We start from the raw sequence: 24653 nt of genomic DNA, 5'->3' as shown, positions 1-24653 counted from the left end.
AGTCCAGTCGAGTTATATCATCCACATCAGGTCTCTTTATTTAAAGTTGTCTACCACTAACCCAAGGCAATCTAGGGATATTCCTTTCCGGGAATACCCCTGGATTGATCAGGAATTCTTGTTATATCAGAAGAAGTCACCAAGCCCAATACAATGATGGAAATGTATATTACATATTCAGTACGATTTGCACATACATACAATGGATCGACAGCCACGATCTTGAGATACTATGTGTCGATACTGAAACATCGCTCGAAACCAGCGGCGGATCAAAATTTTCGGTAGGGTCCGGGGGGTCCGGACCCTACCGAAAATTTTCAACTTCTTAAGAAATTTTAAACTAGTTTTAATTTTAAAGTAGCTACCCCTCATTGTGACCGGAATTAGGTTGACGATTTTCAGAGTGATTACATAACCTTTCTATATGAGAAAGGCAAAAATAGTCCAAAAAAGTTAATTTTCGTCAAAAAACTTTTTTCGAGATTTCATCACATCTCAACGTTTCATGCATTTTAAATGCAAATTCGATTTGAGAATTTTTCATTTCAGTTTATATGGGAATTTGCTGTGTGGTCAACCCGTAACTCCGGAACCAGAAGTCCAATCAACAAAAAAATCAATAGCAGCCGATGGGAAGGTTGTACCTTTCATTTGAGATTGTGCAAATCGGTCCAGCTATCTGTGAGAAACAGAGGTGACATTTTTTTCCACATACACACATACATACATACACACAAAGAGACATTTTCCGATCTCGACGAACTGAGGCGATTGGCATATGACATTCGGCCCTCCGGGCCGGGTGTAATTTAGCGATTTTTAGAGTGATTGCATAACCTTTCTGTATGAGAAAGGCAAAAATCATGTGGAAAATACAGAATTTTATCAAGTGAAAATTTCTACAATTCCTTAAGCTGAAAAAACAAGCTAATCCACACAATGTTATTTCATTCTTGAGCAATAATTATTATTGGACTTGTTTGCAAGAATGTTGATAAAACATCAAGAATCAGCAATCAGAAACACCCCGATTGGCATTGTTCCCGTGTTATTCAGAGTTTTGTGCTTTGCCATTTCGGCTCATCACTTGCCTGATGAGAAGGGAATGGGAGGTGAAAGAAAAAGGTGGAGAAATGGAAAATGACAACGTAATAGAATCACTCACGAAGGAATATTGAACCCTACTGATAAAGCCTATAGCTCTTTACCACACTGAGCTGGCAACAATTACTTATCCTTGAGGTTAAGCTCCCTGTACATAGCTATGCATAGGCCGATCTATAGACAAAGAGCCAAAAAGCCGAATACGCATATTTCAATACTGCATAGCAGTTTCGCATTAAATGGTATGAAATTCCGTAATTGAGTTCACAAAGAACACACGAATCTGATAATTGAGTTTGCAATGCCCAGTCAGTGCTTTGACTAGAATACTGAAATTGTGCTTGGAAAAATATTGCATGTACGAATGCAGCCCAAGAACAAATCTCATACTTTATTCAACTTTTTGCAGGTGGTAAAAGTGATTCTGGACCAAAGAAGTCAGTTGCAGTATTTGCTCCAGCCAATTTGTCCACACATTTCCATTTCCAGCAATACCTGAATGCCCGTGTACCCATAAAACGTTGATAGTATTTGAAATGCCAAGCTCCTTGATTTGAGTTCGACATGCGATTACTAGTTTCGATCTCGAATTTGCCGAACTAAGTGCCTTCAGGGCAGCTTTCAGGGACTGCCAGAGAAAAATACATTCTTTTGTCGCAAGTTCCCCGTTGCAGTACCTATTGTACGTCACACAGAAGGGCGAAGATCTCCGCTTGGAATACGGTACAGTGTCTACTAAACGAATGAGATTGGTCCAATCTTATTTCACGACAATAGAGACCAGCACTGGCTCGGCCCTCCAACAAATGACCGTCAGTATAACCAACTACTTATTCTTCAAGTTGTCGATCCATCCTGCCAGATAGCCATTTCTCGCGAGGAGGAATTCTCACAATAAAAATTTTTAATGGAAAACTTCATGTGAGTGTAAGGTCTCTGGGAACAAGTTTTCACTCATCCCAAGTAACCATTTGGGGCCACAGTCTTGTGTGGCTAGTTTCACGATCTATTGGGTCACTGTTCCAGAGCCCAGTAATCTTAAGACGGTATGCACAAGAAAGTGCTTCTTGTTTCTGAAACATATAAAGGATTTATGTTCAATAGTGCCTCTATAGCAGCAGTATGTGTTGTCGTGAGTGAGCGCACCAATAATCGCCATGATGACCATCCTCTGAAGATGGTTAACCTTTGATTGGATGGTCGTGTCTTCTCCCATGTGCCACGACCCAAGGCACCCTTATGCCAGTATTGGCCTAACAATTGCTGTGTAGATCCTCCGAATGTACTTGGGTTTGAATCCCGAATGTTTACCGAAAGCTCGTTTACATTGACCGAATGCCACGCAAGCACTATTAATTCTGAAATAGATGTGAAGAATTACCACAACGTACTTCACCCAATCTGCGACAATAATTTCAGAGTCAAAGAACTGCAACGAACGAATAAAAAATGTATTGACGAAAATTCCGGTGATCATTACATGATAATCATGTCGGAAACCCAAGCTCATCAGGTTTCCTCCATGGAAGCGGTGACAGCAGACCACCTTGAGGACATCCTCAGTTTCTTTATCTCTACTTGTCTTAACGATGATCCTCGATATCGGTTGCTAAGCATTGGGTGTATCCAGTTCGTGATATATGAAGGGACATGAGCTCGTGCTGCTTCCAAAATGGATTCGAAAAATATGTTCTGAAAAGCGTTCATGAGAAAAACTCCTAAGCGTGATTGCTTTCGCGAATAAGCATTTTCGATGTTGTAGTCAACATTATGTAACAGAGTGGTAGTAGACTTCCTCCGCCGAATCTATTGGTCGATCAAACGTTTCACAGAATTGAAAAGGAAGGAGGTCAGACTGATAGGTTCAAGGCTCTTTGCCTCTTCATAAGTAACGCGGCCACCTTTGGAAATGAATTTTACAGTTATTTCTCGCCAAGCTAATGAAATGTATTCTGTTGCAAGACTACAGATATGGTTGAAGTGTTCATATCCTCTTTGTATTAGAACTGGAATGATTACATCTTTTCCCGGAGGCTTATACGGAGCAAAACTTTTAATCGCCCATATAATCGATTCTGTTTTCATAATTCTACGAGCAAATGCCCAAGAATCAGTACCACCTGAAAAGAACTCAGGGGTAGTCGTTAGTGATGGCTCCGTACAGCCTCGAAAGTGTGTATCAAAAAGACAGTTGAATACTACATCTTCGTCAGACGACTATTCACCATTAGCAGTTCCCATCGAACTGACGTGAAAGTCTTTCGATTTAGAAAGTAACTTATTTAATCTACTAGTCTGGTTGAGACTTGAGGCATTTGTGCAGAGGCTTTTCCAACCACTTCACTCAGAGGATTGAAGGGCATTTTTGTATGCTTTGCGAACCAACTTAAATACCTCCGACCCGTCCCTGCGTCTGCGATTCCAAGCTCTTTTACATAAATGTTTGAGTCGAACAAGTTTCCGGAATTCCACCAAGGTGTTTCTCTAGAAGCACGCATAACTCGAAGCAGACAAGCCTCTTGTTTTGCTGCTACTATGAGACAGATTGTTTTATCAACGACCTCATCCAAGTCACTTGGAGATTCATTCGTTGAAGCATACCCATAAAACCTAGTCGCCAAGCCCTCTTCGTAGAGGTTCTAGTTTGTAGATTTGAGATTACGAAATGTGACGATGTCTAGATATCCGCGTAAATGATGTATTCATGATCAGAAAACGACGGTTCGAGCTCGTTGGGTACGAGCCAGTTTGCCAACTCATCCGTAATACCGTCAGAGCAGAGAGTTACATACAACATCTCTTCTCTACCCGCTCGAGCACGTGTTGGGCGATTTCCTACATTAAGTATTTAGAGATTTGTTACGATTTTATTCAGGAAATCGTGATTCGTTTGTAAATACAAACTGATTTTTTTCCACGTAGATATTGGTTCATTTCTCGTCGCCTTGAAACGCTATTTTCTCGTCGTAGAAAACAGCAGCTTATAGAGTTCAACAATAAATTTTAAGGGAGCTTCAAGCGAACTAACTAAACTTGCAGACCATTTTAATTCGCAGCAGATGAAGTTCGCTGTGTCTCGCTGGTGTGCTCGCGCTACGGCATAGATTTAAAGTTCATCTATCTTAGTTCTCCGAATTTCGATGGTTTTTGAAAAATGGCTGTGAAGTCACTGAAATATCACCCTGAATAAAATTTTACGTCAGCAACCGCACGACTGACAACGCTTCTGGCTCAGATTAGGAATTGTCACAATTTCCGATCTCTAACGCAATCCTCTGTTGATCCTTGAAAGTCAAACACTAGATCTTGATATGTTTACACTATCCCGAAGCTCTTGATGTTCTCACGTTATTCCTATCGGGGATTCGTTCGTATACTGTTGAAGCTCTAAAGAACAGAGTACCTGTCCGGACTGCCACTGCAAGAAATGTGTACTCGCCAAATGGATAAAAACAGTCGCCATCGGAACAATGGTTCCGGTTTAAGATGAAAACATGCTGCCCCTTAAATGGCATTTCGGAAGAGTGGTTCACATGTTCAGAGTGGACGATGGCAACATCCGAGTCTTCGTAGTCAAGACAAATTTAAAGGATAAGAGATCTAAAAATTGTGATCTATGGTGAAATGGCGTCACACATCGATATTTGTCATAAACTACCCAACCCGATTCCAAAACTACTACTGATCTACCAGAAATTAACATAATTAACCGCTATGTATCCGACCCGAGTACCTTTTCAGATTTCAATCCAGGAAATTCAAGTGTTCTTCCCCAAGCAGGTAATTGGTATTTAGTGACATCGTAGAACATCGCCAAGCATAACTTTTAGGGAAACCTGAGGAAGAGCTTTTGGAGTTTTTTACTACGTAACAAGTAGACAAGGATACCCGGGTACCCGCAAACTGGTATTTTTTAACCAATTTGGACACTTTTAAATGTTTTGGATTCAGGAACTGATCTACTTTTAAACTTTGTGAAAATTAACCGGATGAATTCATCTGGTTCCGGAGTATTCGAATTTCCGGAGGAATGTTGCAGTATTGGGATACTATTTGTCATTTTCAATGTAATACCGACAATATGGATATCACAATTCTTGTAAATGCCTCGTGAGACTGTATCTCATGGTTTCGGAACCGTTTGGTGATTTGACCCCGGAACGGACATTCCAGAGCAGGTTCTCTTGCGGTCATAAATCGTCGTTCCGAGGTGACATCGCCCCATGATCTGTAATGTTGAATAACAGACTTCTGAGATAATTTCAAGAATTTTGATACCTATATTGCTAGGATTTTGTGACAATTCACAAATCATTTCCTAGTACTGGAACATCCCTCCCGAAACCCGAATTACTGGGAATCGGATGAATTCATCCGATACATTTTTTAGATTCTAAAAGTGGATGAGTTTCTCAATTTCAAACACCAAAATGTGTCTAAATCGGTTGAAAATGCCATACTTATAAGTTTTTTAATTGACGGGTACGCGAGTACTTTTGTTGGCCTGTTAAAAGTTTTTGTTTGTTGGATACATAACCCGATCAGAAACACATAACAGAAATATTTCAAAACTATATCTCGCTTTGTTATTTGTTATAAATTTCTGTTATTTTAACTACTAACGAGACCTAATTTATAACACAATATGCTACAAAAATTGTGTTCTGTTATAATCATGTTATTTCATTCTGATCGGGAACGGTAAGATTTGAAATGGTGTTAATTGCCGATTTCTATCATCTGCTCGTTCACCACTTCCGAAATTGTTCGAATAACTAAAGTTTTATAGAGTTTAACTGCAACGGAGTCTCCATGTTGGCTCTTAAAATTGCTGTAATTTCTTTCCGAAAATACACATATCAATGGACTTTCGATTTCCTTCATCTTCTTGGCGGAAATACTCATTTTGTTATGGTTATAAAGAGTTTAGCTCAACCAGAAGTCGCCATCTTGAATTTTGAAATGGCGTCAGATATCGATTTCCGTTATCTACTCTTCAACCATTTCTGCAAATAGGGTTATAGTGAACGTTGTCATCCAGATATTGCCATCTTGGTTTTTAAAATTGCACCAGAAATCGATTTATGCAATCTACTTGTCAACCCCATGCTGAAAATACCCGTTCTGATGAGATTCTATAAAGCATCTATAGAGTTTTGTTACCAACCTAGGCTAATTAAATTGACAATATTTCAAACATCTTCAAGCAATATTGCATGTATCAGTTTTGATAAACGTAGTGCTTCAAACAACAATTTATACTGGTTTATTCCTAAATTTCCATTTCAAGTGTCAACTAGGAAAACAGCCATTCATTTTGTAATGAAAACAATTGTGACTTTCCATGTTGATCTCTAACAAAAAGTTAAGATGTTAGTTAGTTAGTGCACTCTGTCAGCTGGTTGAAATCTGTTCAGCCTGATTTTCGAGGTAAAAGAAAAAGCGTTTCGATCTGAGAATCGATGTGGACACGAATCGAAGCGGCGAAATTTGGATAGACAAATGTCAATCACTTGGTGCAAAACAAGACATCGGACCACAGAACACACATTATCGAATCCTTGAAAAAGGTCCCAAATGGACCGAAACGTCGGATGAAGACAAAATAGTGTTTTTGTAAACCGCAGACTGCATAGCCGAAACACTTAACCTTAAAATTTATACGCGAGAAATTAGATGCACGCTAAGATACAAACGCTCGCGATTCGCGATAACATACAAAAGCGAACATGCATCGTGATCATTCACAGGCAACTACGGCCAAAGCAAAAACAAAAAAACCCCTGTGGTTAGTATGAACACCCCTGTGAACGGTATAGCACTTATAATCTGATCAACGCAGTCTCAATCGTGAACAAATAAACGCTCATTGGCACGCGATTGTGAAATTCCTTCGCTCACAAAGCTGAACCGTACACTCGCAATGAAATTGATTTAGCTTTCGTTTCTCTTAGACTTCATTTTAGCGAAAATAACCAACAAAATCGATACAGTAGAACCTTGCCAATTATGCCAGATCGATCTCTTTCATATAAAAAAATCGATGTTGTCCATCATCAAACCTAAAAGTTCGGGCGAAAAAATATTTTAAAATTTTGTTTGTTGAACGAAAATGTAATCGTGTGACTTACGAAATATTCGCGCTATATAGAAACATTTAGTAAAAAATGAAACATTTTGTTTCAATTACGAAAAATAGTTTCGTTTCGGAGATAAATTTCGTACACTAAATATTTAAAATTCTGCGAACCTACATCAATTTACACGTACGCTTTTGCATTTTTAGGGCATTTTTCTAGGTGGTTCACAACCGGGGACAAAATTTATTTGGTCGAAAACATCTTTTCAGAAAATTGCTCTTTTCTTTCTCGTTTCAAACTGAAACGTTGTACTTTCTTCCTCGGACAGTTAGGTATTTGTAGCACCTTTCGAACCGTGTGTAGAATTTAGCATGCAACTGCTCATCGTTATGAAGGCCCCAATAATTGATGGCTAATAAATTATCAGAATATTACCACAACATTACACAAATAGATAAATCGTCCTAGAGGCTTCCTTAATTCAATCGATCATCGGCTGAAACACCTCCCAGCAACTGTTTCACTCATCGTTCAAAAACATCATCCATTATCACCAACGGTCTAACATTTCCAAGCAAACACAGCCGCCGAGCCCGGTCCGCTATCGGAACCGGTTTAAATGCGCTACAGAGTGCGCTGTCTAATTCCGGCGGACTGCTTTCCATCCCCACACCATTGTATGTATGCTGTCTGTACTTAGCCACAAGCACGGCTGGCAAAGAAGACAAAACGGAAAGCAACTTCAGCTACACGAGGAACGAATTGAAAAAAAAATAATACATCGCCTCCGTTCCGAGCGGCAATTGTTTTGCTCTCCTTAACCGGTGTAGCTACCAACCAACCCTAGAGGGAGCGCTCCGGATCATTGACTTTCTAGGAAGTAGGCAGCGCGTGCAAGAATGGCCAAGAAATGTGAAATATCAACTTTTTCCATCACGTTGCTGATCCAATGACCAGTTTCTTGTGCCTTTGAATAAACATTTATATAACTGCGCGAACACGAAATATCAAAATGCAGCCAATATCAAACACGGCAAATGTGTAACGGTCATAATTTGCGGGCTTCAGTATATGAAAGTTGGTGACGTCGCCGTCACTGATTTAATCCTACGCCAGATATTCACTGCCACGGCGAAAGAACTGGACCATTTGTATTCATAAGCACTTCCAAGTGCTCGTTACGAGTTGGCATGACTGCAGCGACTAACTCTCTAACGAGCCATTCAAAGTTATGTTTATGCACGCAGAAATTGCTATGTCCGACGTTCTGAAAGCATCGGGGGGGGTTTCTTATGGCGAACGAGTCCTGAAAAACCAGCCATAAGTGGGAGGACGGAGTTTCATAATGGAACTTCCATGAAAGTCTGTTCCATTTTTCGACCTATTTGATACTGGCCGAAGAGACTTCAACTATCGAGCGACGAACTTCGCGGCTTATTTTTTTTTACTTTCGAATCCATAGCGTTAAATGCCGTTACTTTCCCTGCAAACCCCCTCGTACCACGATTCAACTGTAGCTGCAGTGGAACAAGAACCGAGACCTTTAAGTTCACCGAGCGTGTATTGTTCTTTTTCCCACCCGCGTGGCTGAGTCTTCTTAGCCATTCGACGGTTGACAATGACGACAACTCGAAGACCACGATCTGCTGCATTTTTATTGTTGTTGTTGTTCAATCGACTGCGTGCACTTAATCCCGATTCCATCCACAGGCCGGGTTGTTGTCGTTGTTGCTGTGGAACATGCGCCCGGGCAAAAATGACACCAACTTTCGGGACCGCAAGGAAGGAACATGTTCGAGTGCATTCACTGAGCCTGATGCCAGCGGTTCACTTCGTCTACAGTGTTATTTTTTTTTGCAGCCATGCCAGCATGTTTCGGTACATGCATATGGCATAGCGAACGTATAATGGATGGTTGGAACCGAGCAGTATCCTACAGAGTCGGGATAAATTTACTGGCACTAGGAGGCCAAGGGAATATAATTATAAACTTTTGCCATTTTTAATTTTTAATGCTGTTTGCTGGTTTATATTGAAGGGTGGGTTCTGTGGTAGGGAAATGAATAATGAACGAATTCCTGCATGTAATAACGACGTATTGTTGTGCTTGGCTATCGATAAAATGGATACTTCTATCAAGCCAACAAGCGGGATAATTCTTCATTCATTATATTTTTTTTGAAAGGTGAAAGAAAAATATTTCTCAGGTATACAGCTTAACTTAACTTATAATCCATAAAACTTCTCAAATAATACAATATCTTTTTCCTCTGGGTCTACATCAAACAGCAAGACAACCAGCTTACGATGGATTTATACATTTCACATTGTTGTTTATAATTTTCATTCTTAGAAGGGTCATATTGTGTGACAACTGCTTTTAGGGATGATTCAAAAATTACGTAACATTTTTTGAGTGATTTTTATCACCTCCCTCCCCCATCGTAGCATTTCGTCACAAACTTCTATATACCCCCTGGTAATTACGTAGCTTGACAGCAACCCTTACCCCCCTCGTTGTCCCGTAAAAAATTAAAAAATCAAAAACGATGTTAGTTAGATGAAACGGGTAAGATTGTCGTGACATCAGGTCAGCCCCTATTCCCCTTTACAAAAGCTACGTCGCATCACATGACCCCCTACCCCCTGTCGTCACATATCATCACAAAGTACAAAACTCTCCCCTCTCCCATATAATGCTACGTCGTTGATGGATGGTCCCTTAGATGATTCGGTGATTTTTTGTGTCATTATTCGTCACACTATGTGCATTAAAGGGCGAATCGTCAATTATTGCGATACTCAGTGGTTTTCATTTTTTTTTTCGTTCCATGTACCCCTTTTCGAATATTGACCCCCATGATGTACCCCTTTCAAAAAATTACCCTGTCAGAAAAAAATGTTTTTCAATTGGATTAAAACCATAGTTTTACAATCTGGAACCTGTTCTTGAACACTCTTAGTTAGCATCTCGATTCTTGACACACTGAAGCAATATATAAAGCCAAAAATCCGATGAGAATGTTGGATAACAAGATAAAATTTGTCTCGCATAATTCACCCCATACAAACGTCTAATTTACCCCTGGGGGTGAATTCACCCCCGTGTGAAAAGCACCGCTTTAGATTGATTGGTAAATGGGCTACAGTTATCGAAAAGAAACCATAGTATTACAGTAGTTCAGTAAATGTATTTATTTCTGCTGACAAATGTTGTTTGAACGTTAGAAAGGGTTTGATCTTCCGAATTTCGCGCTTTGTTATGGCGCAATATGTCTCGATCGGACGTAGCTCGGAACAGTTTGATCGGTTCATATCTTTCGCCACGACAAATCTACCGAATTAGCCGCATACCATTCCTGTACGATTTCGCCCGGAAAAAATCCGTTTATAAATTCATGAACCAAAAATCGCATTTTCATAAACTGAACGATTTACGAAAACCGTGATCAATTTCCTAAAATTATGGACGATAAAACTCGTATTCATTGAACTATTTATGTTTTCAAAAAATAGTTCGCGACAAAAATATACATGGCGTAACTTTCCTACGTTTGGTTTGGTTACTGGGGTTGTTCGCTGGACAAGTTTGATTTTTTTAAGATATTTGTTCATAATTTGGGGATACACTGGTTTGCATATAGTATATCAACTGAAAGATCCAACATTTAAACGATGTTCACGATTTCAGGAGCTTTGTTGCGATATTCGTAATTTTTTATCACGTTATCGTGATACTTGATTTATATGTTTACTATCGGATTTTTCTGGCAGAGTTGCATGATTTATGTTCATGATATCACGATCTTAGAGACGTAATTTATATTCACATAATCGTGATAATTCCTTCATGAATTTTGTATCGGATTTTTGTTGTGAATTAGTGTTCATGATTTCAGGATCTTAGTCGTGATTTTCATTTTTATATGCACGCTATCGTGATATTTTATTCTTGCTCTCACTTTAGAACTTGACGCGTGGTGTAATGTAACTCATGTTCTTATATCAACAGATCTATCATGATATTTGTAATTTCTTTTCTGCTAATCGTGGTTTGCTGTTTTTTAACTGCTATCGGTTTTTTTCAGAGTAACACGACAAATGTCATAAAAGTGTGACTTATTAGCGGTACTTTGTTTTGTGAACTATATCACGAATATAATTTGTGATTCTATAGGGGAAAGTGAGGCAATATCGCCATGTGGGGGGCGTTGAGCACTCCCGTTTCCCAAGAATCTTTGAACAATTTTTGATTTTTTTGTCAGCAAAAATCATCATCATCATTAGATGATGTAATACTTCATTTGCGAAAAAAACGAATATTAAATGACAAAAATACAAAAATCTGACGGAATTTCAAAAAACTGAAAATGTTATAAGATTCGAGCTATATGAAATAAGCATTCACATGGCGTATATGTGCGGTAATTGTAAAATGCATACTTCTCCGGAATATCTAGCCTCTTTCTATCTATTTCAAACATAAAAATAATTTAACAATACTTTGTAATTTCCACAAAAAATCTGCGAAAATAACTTTCTTGTGTCGGCTACTCGTATCTATTACTAGAGGCTAGCCTCTGGACATAACTATAGGATATTGCATAAAAACCCCTTTTTTCAAAAAGTTGGCGCGAAAATTTCACGGCCATGTGCGGATTTGCATGAAATTGATTAGAGATATCTTCTAAATATCACAAGCATACATTATAGATCGTGAATTATGTAATTCACCAATTCACGAATACATGAAAAATATTTTATGATTTTGTGAACTATTTCGCGAGCACGAACTGTCAGCCGTGATTATAACACTAGGAATCAAGAACCATTTCACGAATACATGAATATTTTATGATTTTGTGACACGCTTGGTCATTGGTCACTATTATACTAGGAATCATGAACAAGTTCACGTTTTCCTGAAGAAGATTTTATGATTTTGTGAATTATTTCACGAGCACGAATGGTGAGTTGTATATAGTAGAAATCATCAACCAGTTCACGCATGCATGAATAATATTTTTTGATTTTATTAACTATTTGACGAGCACGTTAGTTGTGACTAATTTGCTAGGGATCACGAAACGGTTCACGTATACATTAATATTTTTCAATTTTGTGAACTATTTCACGAGTACAAATTCGCTTCGAATCTTGTTTCAGTTGGCGTATACATTAATAACATTTTATAATTGTGTTAACTAATTCACGAGCATGGAATTTTAATCCAGACATGAATAATATTCCGAGTTTTCTGAAATAGTTCACAAGAAAATATTATGATTTTGTGAACTATTTCACATCCTCGGAAACCAGATCATGATCAAGATGTAAAAAATTATGAATCAATCCATGTCGTATAGTTGGCCTCTGAATACTGTTCTTACATTTATGTTACTATGTTGTAATTGCCGCAAGGTTCTACTGTATGGATTTTGTTGGTTATTTTCTGAAAATTTAAGACTGAGAATAACGAAAGCAATGAATTTAAAAGACGGATAGGTATTCTAGAGCGAATCGGTTATGAACATAGAACGGAAATTGAACATAACTGAAAAATTTACGATTTTTGTTCATGGCCCTGTTTTCGTACCGTAAAAACGTAACTGTTCTTGAATTCGTGGCCTTTATTCACGATTTTGGGAACAATTTTTTTACGTGTGGAATATTAGAATCAAAATCAGGCAACAAATATATCTTGACCATGCTGTCTCATGATCATGAATGATTCACGCTTGCCATATGTGCATATGACCTGCCAAATTCTGTTGACAGGTTTTTAAAATATTTCGTCACCATCAATGACCTCTTCCGATGTTGATTTGCACAGATAAAATCTTTGCGGAAATGATGTGTGTGTGTCACAGCGTTCATCTTTTTATCGTCGATCACACTCAATAGAAGATTAAATTTAACAGTTGTGTGTCGTCCAAGTTTGAAATAAACCAGTTGTTGTTTCTGTATTCATCCGATCATAATCTTCACGTGTCGTATCGGCAGTTTCTTTAACTAAATTAATTATGCAATTTGCGTTTCGACTTTGTCTCATCAGAATCCGACACTAAGTTAATTAACGGACAAAGCTAGCCCCGGAGTGACGCTAGCTCTAAAAACCTGTTTTAATCCACCTAGCGGTGCAACTGTGCCTTTCTCATTTCTCTAAACTATGGCACGGAGGCTTTTTATGTTCAACATACTTGTGGAAATGTCCATTACATTCTTAGTACACTTTGCACTTATACACAATGGCATGCCAGCCACGAACTTGATGAGCTACGTGTCGACGGTGAAACACTTGAAACAAAAAATATCATACTCCATTAGCCTAATCAGCATTAGATCAATGTTATCTGCTTGCTAACTCATTTTGTCATGCGGGGGTGGGTATGTGAGGAGGACGAAAGTCCCATGAACGAACGACAAATTGGTATGCTTTGTGATATAGTGGTGGTTTAAAGATGATGGGGTTGAAAGGGAGGGGTATGAGGGCTGGATGGGGTGGTGGTCTGAGGGATGATTTAAGGAGATTTTTAAAGGAGGGGAGTGAACAGTAGAGGGGGGGGGGTGTAACCCCTCTCCGTAAACCATCAACTACGCCCCTGTTAAAATCCAGAAACCTTATGCGAGTCGAAAAAAAAATTTGGCCGGGATTAGGTTGACGTTTTTCAGAGTGATTGCATAACCTTTCTATATGAGAAAGGCAAAAATGTGCCAAAATCCAAAAAAGTGAATCGTCGTCAATATTTTTTTCGAGTTTGCATCAAATCTCGACGTTTCATGCACCTTGAACACATTTAGCATCAAAAATAAAAATTCTATTTTTAATTTTTCCTATAGTTTATATGAGAAGTTTCTGTGTGGCCGCACTCTGAAACCCGTAATTCCGGAACCAGAATTCCGATCGATCCAAAATTCAATAGCAGCCGATGGGAAGGTTGCACCTTTCATTTGAGACTAAGTTTGGGCAAATCGGTCCAGCCATCTCTGAGAAAAATGAGTGACATTATTTGACACATACGCACATACATACACACACACATACACACACATACATACATACACACACATACAGACTTTTTCCGATCTCGACGAACTGAGTCGAATGGGATATGACACTCGGCCCTCCGGGCCGGGATTAGGATGACGTTTTTCAGAGTGATTGCATAACCTTTCTATATGAGAAAGGCAAAAACGGAGACGCAATTTGTGTTCCTGAGCAAACCCCTACTTAAGCTGGATGTCCCGCAAAAAAAAGTTAATTTTAAGGTGATGAGAACTAACGAAATCGAAACATTTGGTTTGGCTTAACAGGCCAATGCAAGATGCACTATGTTATATTTTTCCTTAGTGAAGAACAATTTTGGTAAAAACTTTTTTTCTCCATTAAGGAGATTTTTTTTAAAACCACTGCACGTGAAGAGCACAAAACCTATAACTAAATTAGTTGTGGAATTATGGAATTTGCGTTACGACTTCGTCCCATAATGATATTTCTGAAAAAAACAAAAGTAGAATGAATGTAGTTACTAGAGCTATATATACGACGCAATCACATATTTGTATAGACCTGACAGAACGTTTTTTGGCTGTGACCGAAATATCAAAATTTCTCTCTGACGTTATAGTACTTAAGCCGGGACTACAGTATGTACGTATCCGCCCTAAAAGTAGAGATTGAAGGTGTTGTCAACGAAGAGAGCTTCACGTGCGAGGATCCACTGCAGTACCACATTAACAGTTCTAGATACTACCGAACCTTGGCATTTACTTTAATAAATGAAAGGCATTATATCCTCAATAATCAATTTGTCCCAAATTTATGGAATTTTAAAGGGAAAGAATAATACAGCTCCTTGATTGGTAATATTTCATAAAACCCCTGGGTTTGTACTTTTAGGGAAAGTTCTCTTTTATGGACACCGCAGGACATTGAATACTATCAGATATTGAAGTAAATTGAAATTGATTGAATTGAAAGAATTGAAGTGAAATATTTTTTCCCCAAAATCATGCGCCAATGGACATAATATTTCAACAGCAGAAAAGGAATAAGACCTGAAAATCGTTGATGTCGTGAAATATTGTTTCAGTTGCCTTGATGTATTGATTATTGAACTATTTAGAATTGCCTATTGAATTTACGGGAATGATGAAACTCATCGAACATCGGTTGAATAAACGACACATACTGTCGAATGGCTCATTATGGCCATTACTGGTTCTGGCAATAGGAACACGAAAGAATGGATGGGATCAGAGGCTACGACAATGGATATCGAAATCCAAAAACTGTATAAGATCAGGGCAGCCGATTCGTGACTAAAGTAGATCGACGATAAAAGTTGCTTTGGAAACATCCCGATGAACGGATAGGAGATCAATGAGCTTGCAGCGATTAGGGTAGGCTGAAATATTTAGCGGGTTTCTCCATGTAAGCCAATATATTCTGATTCCTGATTCCTCCATGTAAGTCGCCGAAGTACGAATCGGACAAATTTACGTTGGACAATTTCGATGCGTTGAATATCGTTGCGGTAATAAGGAGCCCAAATAAGAGCTGCATCTTCAAGCGTAGAATTAACCAAAGCACAATATAGCCCCTTTAAGCAATGTACATCAACGAATTTTCTTGTAACACGAAAAATAAAAGTTTGGAAAAAAAGTTTGAAAGCTTTGGAAACTGTGTTCTTTTTCAGTTTTGAGTCCAGAGGAGTTCTCCATGGACGATCCACGTTGAAGAGCAGTCTGGGAATTATTGTAGTCAAATTTGATCATTGAATGTATGCGGGTGAAAGAAATGACTGAGAATGTAGAAGCATTTAGTTGCATCCTATTGACATAAGACATATATGAATATATATCCTACTGAGACTGTAAGAGTTCGACATCGATGGATGTTTTAATGAAGTGGAATAGTTTAAAGTCGTCTGAGAATGATATTTTTTTTACATTTTAGTAAGAGATTTAAGTCGTTCGGGTAGAGCAAGAATATGAAAGGTCTAAGTTGACTACCCTGAGGAATCCCAGAGCAGGCAGTACATGGAGAGGTCGTGTAGACCATTTCTCGTCCAGATAGATAGGAAACAAGCCAATTCAAAAAAGAGCCGCCGATCCTAGACAGGATTTAGAAACTATTATCTAGTGATCGACTTGTCGAAGGCTGCCGAAGAGTCTATGTATAGGGTGCCTGCTTGTAGTCTTGCTTGCAAGGAACGGATGATGAGGGATGTGTATTAAGTTAGTAGAAGTTGATCGTTTAGGCATGAAACCGTGTTGTGTCTCGAATATGTAATCGGAGCAGTTATGTATCAACGAACTGAACAGACAAAAAAAAAGTTTGTTTTTTTTAAATCGTTCATTATTTTGCTCATCAAATGATTCAGTTCGATGCCCGAGCACTATGTTGTAAAAAAGCCACGAGTAAATCAAAAAAAATTCAGGTTATATGAAATATTTGCACAGATTGTTGTTTGCGTTTCTCATCAGAGCTGGAAGATAGTTTGACCTGAAATACTAATACCAATGCACAGAAGAGTATTCGTATGAAAAAGCTGGCATTAATATAATTTGTTCCACGAAAAAAGATCCGGTAATGAAACCAGTGTAATAAGATGTGCTGAGCAGTTTTCATATGGAATTATATTGTAATTATGTTTGTATGCATCTTAAAGTGCGGTTCCAACTTTCTGTAATAGTGCCCGAATGATTCGAAAACGTCGTTCCAAGCAAAGGAGACCGTTTTACTGTGCGTGATTCGTGTTCCGCCTATTTCGTTCAAAACGTTGTATCTTTTATATTTGGAATAAACCGTTCAAATTTTGCACAGATATTCTCTGAAAGTAGACTAATTATTTAAAAAATTGAAAAATCAGTCAATTATAAAATAAATAAATGGTATGAAACTGAATAATACAGCGTTTTGTAAAAGGCCTATTAAACACAAAATGGCAGAAGGTGGCAGCCATTTTACTCTTGATTCACTTATTGTGATACTGATTTATCAAATGATATTAAAATTTCAGGTGAGAAATGGTGAGAACATAAGTAAATATCATTTTATAATACCAACATATTTAGGAAATATTGAACAATATATTCAGCTCGATTATAATTGTCAAATTTATAGAAATATGTGATTGATTTCGATTTTCGAATATACATACCAATGGATTTAGCAGACACTTTAGGACTAGGCGATAGAGAATGCTGGATATTAGATAAATGAAAGTAAATATCTTGACTTTTTGACGAGAATTCATCGCTTTTATTTTATTCTAATTCTGACAGCTCATTCTGGTTGTAAATGAAATAAATAAATCAAACAAGGCTTCCAAATTGTGTGGTAGTTATCCAGGAAACCAGTCATGTTGGTATAGAAGCTACTGCACGAGTTTGGAGTTTTCGCTTTTGGCCAGTGCAATGTGACAAAATTTGCACTGGAATGGAACACATGAACGATACGAATTGGAGTATGATGCGCATGATTCAGCTGATTTTGACAAAATTAATGCTGAATGGATTTGTGATAAGTTAATATAATGTTGATATAATTTCTAAATGTTATTATTCATTGGTAAACATACAGAATTGATTGTTAACACGCACAAATATAAATCAAGTTACCAGAAGAATTTTTCTAGTTCGATTATTTTTCTATTATACATTCGTCCCAATAAACCTGGTTTACTGGCAACTATCTTCGTCTTATGGTTCCAGTGAATCATCAACGAATATTTTCCTTCAACAGTTCATGTCGAATGAGAATGTTTGAAACACGGCAACCTCTTTTATCAACATTGCGATGCAGAAGGAAGAACCGCTTGTTTGCATAACAACAAAGATGTTTTCTCATCCTTTCTGGTGCAGCTATCGTTAGATGACAGCATTGCCACATTCACCGATTTTCTGTAATATCTCAAATTTTCCGCAGCAGATCACGGATTTTCGGGAATTTCAGATTCAACCTTGTCGTTACGGCTAAACGAACGCACGGTATAAAAGCAGCAATTCGGCATTTCGCTATCGGTTGGGCAATCCGCGCTGAGCCTGAGCTTGAGCTTGAGCTTGTGCGACCACCCCTGGCTGCTACTCCGTTATCGATCGGGACTAGCTGAAGTTGCACAGGGAATCAGTAGATAATTATGCTTGGGATTAGCGAAACATCTTTCAATGTGCAACTCCTGGTAATCCTAAAGTGTTTCTGATCAATACCGACGCCGGCCAGACCCGAACGTAGATCGCGGAAGGAAAGGGAAGGAATTGTTAGTCCGATACCTGCTTTTGCTAGAGGCCGTATATACTACTGCGCACTCCACAAGTATCACGGGAGGAGGATATTTTTGTTAGTGGAGTATAGAAGTTGGATATACTTCTTCTTTACCGACGCCAGAGAGGTGACTCCACTACCTGGAATAGATATCGATCCATGAATTTCATGGACCGGGGACCAACGGCTTTACTTCCCTTCCGAAGGAAGACGTGACCACAGATTTTTTCACCTCAGAAAAATCTCAACGACCTCGGCTGGAATTGAACCCAGGCCAACTGGAATGAGTGGCGGTCACGCTTACCACTCAACCACCTGCACTGAGCCTACTAACTGCGAGGTCCTACCAGTAGCAGCAGGAATTTTACTTATGCTTTCAACAGAGTAGAAATGGTAAATCAGCAATTCGTTCAGAAATATTTCTTTTATATCAAACGATGAGATTTCTATGATGATTATGTGTAGGATAATGGGGTCTGTGTTAGGAAAAGTCTTGCCCCAGTTTGTGAAAATTGATTACCATTACAGATTTACGGTTTTTGCCTTCCGCATATCGTAAGGTTGTGCAATCACTCTGAAAATCGCAAACCTACTGCAATTAGATTTTTAACGACATTCAATTAGCTATGGATTACTGGGTAGGGAATGTTATGAAAATTTAGGGCAATAGTAGTCTGAGAGCAAGGAAGTGAAGTATATAGTTCTGAAAACTAGAAATGCTGCCGTTCATCTCTGTTTGCCTTTCCAATTCCGGGACAAAAGTTAAGCCCGTTAGGTATTAAGCCTGTTCTAATGACCCTACCACTTCCAGTTTTCCAATCTGCATACTTCACATCCTTGCTCTCACTTGAGTATTATGGCTCTAAATTTTCATAATGTTCCCTATCCTGTAATCTCCAGCTAATTGCATGTCGTTAAAAATGTCAAAAAAAAAATGTGACTACATATGGTCGAAATAAAAAAGGAAAAATAATACAGAATTTAAAAACGTCTTTCCATAAATTGTATCCTGCATTATTTTCATTCGATTGATGAAAAAATGTATAAATGTGTATATGTCATCACTTTGAGTTCATAGTTATAGGCGGAATAAATTTTTACCACGCTTCGCGATGATACACAAAGATGAACATGAAATTGCGATCATCCACGCACAATTACGCACAAGATTTCGTAAACACAAAAACACCTCAATAACTCAGTTTACGCTATTGCAATTTTAATTTGATTGTCGTGATATCAAGTACGCACATATAAACGCTCATTCCCACGCGATCGAAAAGTCCCTACGCCCGCACCTTTGAATCGTACAATCAATATCACAATCAGAATAACGGCTCGCTGCCATTGGCCTTAAGCAGTGTTTTAAGGGGGTGACATTTCCCGTCTCGTCTACAGTTGTAGTGAGTGATTCTCACGAGGAGCTCCTCCGACAACCCAGCTCCAACAAGAAAACTCTCAAAAAACACTTCCCAGATCTTTAAAATAAGTGATCATTGGAAGTGATTAAACGTCATTAGAAAACACATCATTTGCTTCATCTATAAATTAGACCCCAAAACGTATTTTTCGCATCAAAATAAACACGTATATTGAGAAGGACCACATCCGTTAGAAACAGAAAATTGAAATATTTTGTGTTGTGATAATCATATCCCCAAAATATCCGTCTTATCCCCACCATATGGTCATTTGACCAGCGGTCTAAAAAAGATATTTCTATGTTTTCTATTTCTTAATAAAAGTCACCGAGTCCCTCATCACCTATTTTTATAAAGTAATTCGTCAGCAGTGCTATCTTTGAAAATAAACCACCTTGGTTATGTAACTAATTTTTTCCGATCTTTTTTAATGCAATTTTTTTAGCAAAAGTTTTCCTTGAGTATGTGACTATTGGTACATCCACCCTAATTAATAATAATTTCGTTATACCCTGAATTTCACATATTTCAGCAAGCTGATCTCTTTGCTTGGTTTAGTGTTTATTTGACTAACTAGAATACGAATCCACTGGGTCTTTAATGCGCGTGGGGAATACGCATGGTCTTGTTTGAGTGAATGATGACTTTTGAATTATGTATGAGGGTTGAGAATTGACAATTCGCAAGAATAATTCAAACCCAATTACCAATTTGCGGCAATCATTGCAGCACAAGGAACAAATGTTTTATTGCCATATTTAATCGTTTACTTTTAGTCCATTAAATGGCCAGTCAATTATACTAAGTACGTACTATTTGGAGACGGAGTGTGTTTGATTCGTGCATGATATTAATATCGTTTAGGAACGCAGCATAGATATTTTTTTCGCGTCTTCATTGTAATATCGCAACGTTTACTCGAACGGGGTGGAAAATTTCCGGTTTCGCGATCTCAATATGCTTGTGACAATATCTATAAAGGACCATTTATAAATTCTGCCACGCTATTGGAGGGAAGAGATATGACAAGTTGTGACATAAATGGAATGGGGAGCATATCATGTGCTTTGACGAAAAAAAAGCTGAAATCATTTGGTTCGTATTAGACCAGGGCGATAAAGAGCGTGGTAATATGAAAGAAAGTTAGATAGTATTGGGTGGGGGTGGGCGTAGCATAGTTGGTAAATCGATTGCCTTGTACGCAGCGCACCTGGGTTCAAGTCCCGATCCGGACCAAAGGGTTAGAAATTTTTCATAAGAGACTAGCTAATACCCATCGCGCGTTGCTGCGACTTTCAATGAAATATGAGGAAAACACAATTTGTTCCGAAGCGGCATCTGGCGGGCAGATAATCTCCAACTAATAGCACACAAACACGCCCCATACCAAATACCTACTGTGTGCAAATTTTTACGGAAATCGGTTAAGCCGTTTGGGAGTCTATATATCATATACATACAAACATTGACTTTTATATATATAGATTTTTCTAACCCGAAGAGGCGAATGACCTTAAGGTTAAAACCTCTATAATCAAAATAAAAAAAAGATAGTTCTGGGCAATCTTTGCGTGACATAATTTATGAATGGTCCACAACACCACTTTTAAACTTAATGTTAATGGTCCAATTTATATTGTCGACAATACCGGCTGTCCGAAGTTCAAGTGCTTTCGACGAAACAAACTCTCGATAAACGGTTACTCAGAGTTTAAACACCTTACCATCTAGAGCATTTACGTCTCCTACAATCAATGAACTATTCAAACTTTTTATGCACGAAAATATATTCTCAGTCGCATCGCTTGCTTGAGGCGAATCCTAACTAACAACCCACTCACTACCCAATCCGTAGTGCTTATGGGAGTGTCACTGAGTCGGGGCCTTCCATTAAGTAAGTACCACATCAACACTTCCTTTCTCGTGTCCCAAGTTACGGTAAAGATGGTCGTGGCCCGCAATCGTAGTCCTCTGGCGAAATTCTCGGTTGGACTGGACAATTTTTATTCCCAAACAATGCTCCTCAAGTAGTCTGGGTGGAAGTGAGAGTCATCAGTCTGCAATCTTCGAAGTATACCGTGCTTACGCAACGCATAATCCTTCTGGACACTCGAAAATCAACATATGAAACTACAACATGGAGTATCGACAAAAACATCCTTTTTCTATGTTATATTTAAGTATAACCTTACTATGTCCGTTTTATCCCCAGTTTCCCTATGTCATAGCATGAAATTAAATTGTAACTTTGCTTCGCCCAACTTTGAAGCAAGTTATGATAGAATACTACCTTCAGCAAGGCTTGAAACAATGTTATTCTGAGTATCTCTTTGAAATGAAAAATAGCAATCCATTGAAGTAACATTAGAATTCCTACATGTTTTAAGATAAAGCGCATTTCTAATAAAAAAATTGTTGATTCTTACCTAAAAATTATTTAACGTAGCTTTCTTCTACATATTTCCTCAGTATATTCTAGGGTACAGCTTACTGTGACTTCAATGCAAAATAAACACAAACAAATGAGGAAAAATCCAATTTCCTGAAGAATTCAAAAAAGCAAAAAAAATGATTTTTTTTACTCTTTCTTCATCCCGCTTAATTTTTGTTTGGAGTATCATCTTGGGACTTGCTATGCTAACAACTGACTGAGACTTTCTTGTACCAATACTCGTACGACACCATAGTCTTAAGGCGGCCCATCATCGTACCATAAACTCAAAATGACTCTAGAGGGCATCCGTTACTCGCAGATCTTCATTGATTGTATTGTAATTTACTTAACTTTTATTTGAGCTGCAAAATTTACTGTTCCGGCATTCCGTTTCATCCAAAATGGGTGGTTTATCATCTCCACACCGTACCTTACTGTTTTATCTATGATAATAAAATTTCAATTATTTTACTCTTTCATTCCTATAATAACAAACGATTTCATAGCTGTGGGTGTAATCAAACAACTAAAGTTTATTTATCTAAGTGTAAAATTGCAGAAAGAAAACATATTCCATGTAATGATAATGTAAGTCTTCAAATCAATCAAATCGTGTTTATATAAGCATATCTTTTTATATCGCTTCAAAATTAATAGACTTAATTGGATAGCTAATATTTTTCAATCTGCTATAAATTCTTCATTACCGTCAGTTTTTTTCACAGGACTAACCCGACCGTCCACATAGAAAAACACCTGAACCTGCCACAATCACTGTTTTCTATTTACTTACTTCACGTCTGTCTGTGATGGTTTTTAACTCATTTTCTCTCTCTCTCTCTCCCGTTCCTCCCTGCAGGGCCACCGGCAGTCCACCCTGTGCACGGTACTCTTCATGTCGTTGTACTTCTGCAGCATGGCGGCATTCGCCTGGTGGGCCTGTCTGGCGCTGGCCTGGTTTCTAGCCGCCGGCCTCAAGTGGGGTCACGAAGCGATCGAGAACCGGTCTCATCTGTTCCATCTGGTCGCCTGGGCCATTCCGGCGGTGCAGACGATTTTCGTGCTCGCACTCGGCAAAGTGGAAGGTAAGTTTTTTTTTTGTCGTTTGTTTTTATTTTCTTCTCCCCGATATGGAGTATGTAATATTGACGTCAATTTTCCTTCTGCTTTTCATCGAGGTGGCTCGAAATTGTTTGAGGGGGCATCAATTTACGGCCGGTGTCAGCAGCACGCTACAGCGTCTGGTTATTACGGATAGTGATGAGTTTGAAGTTCTGATGTGGCACCTGCAAAATTGCTGCGTCAGGGTCAGCTTATTGAAGTTTGTCACGCAATATGGTTCGTGTAATCTACTGCTGGTGGACGAAATTAATATCAACATTTGCTCAGTAACACAAAAACTACAAAACTCATGGTTCAAATTCTCACTTATCTACGATGTATATCCAGGTTACACAAAAAATGGGAAAGGGCAGATGGGTAATGGATCAATAAAATGTGTGAAAAGCTACACGCAACCAAACACTGTACACCGCTTGCTTATTCTAGTTCTTAGCAACGCATGGGTTTCCTTTTTTGGTACAGATTGAAAAGATTTATCGCTTGCTTCGTAGACGATAAGCCGTATCCCGTCCTTAAACATCAGCAATCTATCGACGTGTAAATGGACGGTTTCAGCAGAATTCCACAGCCGCTTGATGGTGAATGGTGGTGGCTCGAAATTCAATTTTATACCACTGCTAATGCATAACATACAAAACCATTTTGGTTCCACTTAAAATAAGCACCGTCGTAAACCGAGGGATGCTTTTATCCCTCGCATCGAGCACTTTATTTAAACCTTCGCAAGATATGTTCTTGGCCGGTTGAACTTCGCCAGTGTGAAACGGCGGGAATCTCTGGGTATACACATATCTGGTACCCTTATTGAAAATTGAAAATGTACCCGACAAGTGCCATAAATCCATTCATGCCGAAATTCAACGATATCGGAAAGCCTTACGATCCAAAGCAGCTTGTGTACTGCGTGTTTTATGATTATTGGATGCGGATTTCAGAAAACCGTTTTTATGTTAGACGGGTGGAATTTATACTGACGTGGTTAAACGTTCATTTATACTTGTGATAGTCATTTCCATAAACTTGTCTCTGAGCCCGAAAACAGGCCAGTAGCATGAATGGCGGTAAACGTATTTTGTTTTATAATTCATTTGAAGTTATTTAGTGGAATAATTTTCAAGCCAATCAATAATTTTTGTTCAACTGCGTAGTTTGAGAATTCATGGAATAATAAAATTAACATCTTTCTAATCACGTTCAATGAAAAAGTTGCACAAAAACAC

At 38.4% G+C, this 24653-nt stretch overlaps 1 protein-coding gene across 1 annotated transcript in view; it reads left to right on the top strand.

Moving 5' to 3' along the window:
* Positions 1-24653, top strand: part of LOC131686688 (frizzled-like) — a 120991-nt gene that overhangs the window by 67962 nt on the left and 28376 nt on the right. Inside the window, exon 4 of the mRNA XM_058970571.1 lies at positions 23171-23396. Coding sequence (XP_058826554.1) covers positions 23171-23396 — 226 coding nt within the window. The remainder of the gene's footprint in view (positions 1-23170; positions 23397-24653) is intronic.

This window comes from Topomyia yanbarensis, chromosome 3 (genome assembly GCF_030247195.1).
Source record: "Topomyia yanbarensis strain Yona2022 chromosome 3, ASM3024719v1, whole genome shotgun sequence".
NCBI lineage: Eukaryota > Metazoa > Arthropoda > Insecta > Diptera > Culicidae > Topomyia > Topomyia yanbarensis.
The sequence above is the reverse complement of the archived record's forward strand: the minus strand, read 5'-3'. Positions and strand labels throughout refer to the sequence as shown.